This window comes from Amphimedon queenslandica, unplaced genomic scaffold (assembly GCF_000090795.2).
Source record: "Amphimedon queenslandica unplaced genomic scaffold, v1.1 AMPQUscaffold_8527_Cont19529, whole genome shotgun sequence".
Taxonomy (NCBI): Eukaryota; Metazoa; Porifera; class Demospongiae; order Haplosclerida; family Niphatidae; genus Amphimedon; species Amphimedon queenslandica.
This window is the reverse complement of record NW_003551196.1, coordinates 1-2,609: the sequence shown is the minus strand read 5'-3', so window position 1 is coordinate 2,609 and position 2,609 is coordinate 1. Positions and strand designations below refer to the sequence as shown.

At 37.3% G+C, this 2,609-nt stretch overlaps 1 protein-coding gene across 1 annotated transcript; it reads left to right on the top strand.

The window, feature by feature from the left end:
- Positions 1-71: 71 nt before the first annotated feature.
- Positions 72-2,545, top strand: LOC105315727 (dual adapter for phosphotyrosine and 3-phosphotyrosine and 3-phosphoinositide-like; the record flags this gene model as incomplete). The annotated part of the gene is made up of 5 exons (XM_020007045.1): positions 72-187; positions 554-679; positions 927-1,066; positions 1,614-1,816; positions 2,483-2,545. Coding segments are annotated over exons 1-5 (648 nt in total), but the record flags the coding sequence as incomplete, so codon positions are not given.
- Positions 2,546-2,609: the final 64 nt, after the last annotated feature.

The following is a 2,609-nucleotide window of genomic DNA, read 5'->3' as shown; positions in this document are numbered from 1 at the left end:
GAGAAGCCGGGCTAGGGAAGGGACAGTTTAGCTCAAAAGGAGGGTTTAGGCAGACTGGACCAGCAGTAGCGATGGCTGAAATGTCAAACCAGCCGTTTGTGTCTTCTGCCAGTCCCAGAGCTACCAGCGTGTCTCGATCGAGTGAGAGTTCAACTGCTTATCTTAGCGACCCAATGATGAAAATGAAGTAAACCATAGATAGTAAATGATTGCTATTGTCCTTGGAAAAATACATATCATGTTTATGTAATGGGAATAGGAAATGAATCTATACGACAGCCTTGTTTGTATTTGAACTACAATTGAAAGAGTGAGAGCTTATCCTTAAGTAATTCACATAGGAAGACTTGCCTCAGCCTTTTTATGATAAACTGTTTAGTAAAATACAAATTTAAAAATTTGACCTTTATATATATATATATGTACCTGTAGCTTATATAATGTATGCAGGAAAGAAGCATGTAATTGGATGTGGGACAATATCAACAATTATTGTATCCGTTTCGTTAAAAGTCATCTTTTGTGCCACTATTGACCTTATGACTATCGCTAGGTGGTTTCATCCATTTCTAACAAGACACTCAGCTGAATGCATGCTGATTGACAACGCTCCTGAAGGCTCTTACCTCCTCAGACCATCAGCGACTGGTGGCAAGGATCAATATACTCTATCAGTCAAGTATGCCAACCATCAACATCAAACACATGTTGACCACATGTATAGACATGCCGGGAGATGCACAAATATGCAAACATCTGGTCATGAGTAGCAAGACATAATGCACACGAGTGATTATGAGTAATGTACATGTACATGTATTTGTAATACGGGGGACAGGGGAATTCTTATAATAGTGCCTCCTCTTTTGAACCCTGAACATTCATTTCTCCATCAGTTCCTTGTGTTATTGTGTGTGTCTTTCCAGGTTCTCTCAATCAGTTCAACACATGAAGGTTAAGCGACTCCCGGACAGCAGGTATCAGTTTGGAAGGAGTTTCTTTGAGAATGTGAATGCTTTGAAGAAGCACTTTGAGTTAGAGAGACCGATCGTTGGTGGAGAGTCAGGTATAAAGTTTGTAATAGCACTGCCCTATTGTTATCTAAACTTGAAAGCTCACAGTATAGTAATACTAAGATAATTTTTCAATGGACATTACCACATGTACAAACAATTCTTTAGTAGCAAAAGGATAGTGGGAAAATGCACCTATTGATAATACTTTATTGTTAACTGAAGCATACATGGCCCTACTCAATACAACTGTACTGATTGCTTGTCATCGTTAATATTTTATTTTTTGATTTAAACTTGGCAAAAGGCAACATGTTGTTCTGATCATTGCATACGGTACATGTGTATTTCTACCTTCTTGTTATTGTTTGATAATGGTACATGTAAATGATAAAATGCCCTTTCACTTTGACAAAGATTACTTCTATACCGTACCCACTATACAATAGGTATATTATGCACTCTACATGTAACAATTGGTACACATATATTTAGTACTGTTATGCACTCTTGCTTGCATGTATAATATATAATATAATGTAATATAATATAATATAATGCATTATAGGCATTACTCTCTTTTATTTTATCTATCCTCAGGGATCACTGTTGTGTTAAGTTATCCGTATTCGCGTGAAGTTGATGAGCAGCATTTGTACACAGAAGTGCATCATCATGCTGTAACTAGGATGGTTAATAATGCTGTAGTTGAAGAGTCAGACAGTGACAGTTATGATTTACCCGATACTGATTCATCTCCTGAACTGGATAGTTTACACAGAAGATTACAACAAATAACACCGGTTAGTGCTACTCTGGAGCCATGCAGTAATTCATTGTGTATTCATTATGTGTACTAGATGGTATTTTTTTATTTTCCTTACTTCTTTTTCTATTCCTCTCTCCCTCTCTCTCTCTCTCTCTCTCTCTCCCTCTCCCTCTCCCTCTCCCTCTCCCTCTCCCTCTCCCTCTCCCTCTCCCTCTCCCTCTCCCTCTCCCTCTCCCTCTCCCTCTCCCTCTCCCTCTCCCTCTCCCTCTCCCTCTCCCTCTCTTTCGAATGTCCAAGACTTATCTTACTGTCTGTTTGTTTTATATTTTAAGAGATTTTACCTTTAGATATTACTTATACTTTTACTATTTTCACATGTACAATTACGTTGTATGTGAGATGTGCAATGTAAAGAATGTTAATCTACTGTACATGTACATGTAGATACAGTAACTATAGCTTGTACCTTATTGCAATAAATAATATGAAATATGCTAAGAATTATAACTGGAACTGACTATCTGTATTCGATACAGTGTCTATTTTTCTTTCTCTCTCCCTCCCTTTGTTGCTGTATGGTTTATTTCTAATGTGATAACTGTCAGGTGGCATCCAGAGAAGGTTACTTAACAAAGTTAGGAAAAATTAAAAAGGTGAAAAACATTTTAATTAAGATGTTTTGATGTCCTGTCTCCTCTAGAATTGGAAAGTTAGATGGTTTGTCCTGCGTAACACGACTCTAAGCTACTACAAAACAAAGCAAGTAAGAATCAACAACAACAACAACAACAACAACAACAACAACAACAACAACAACAACAACAACA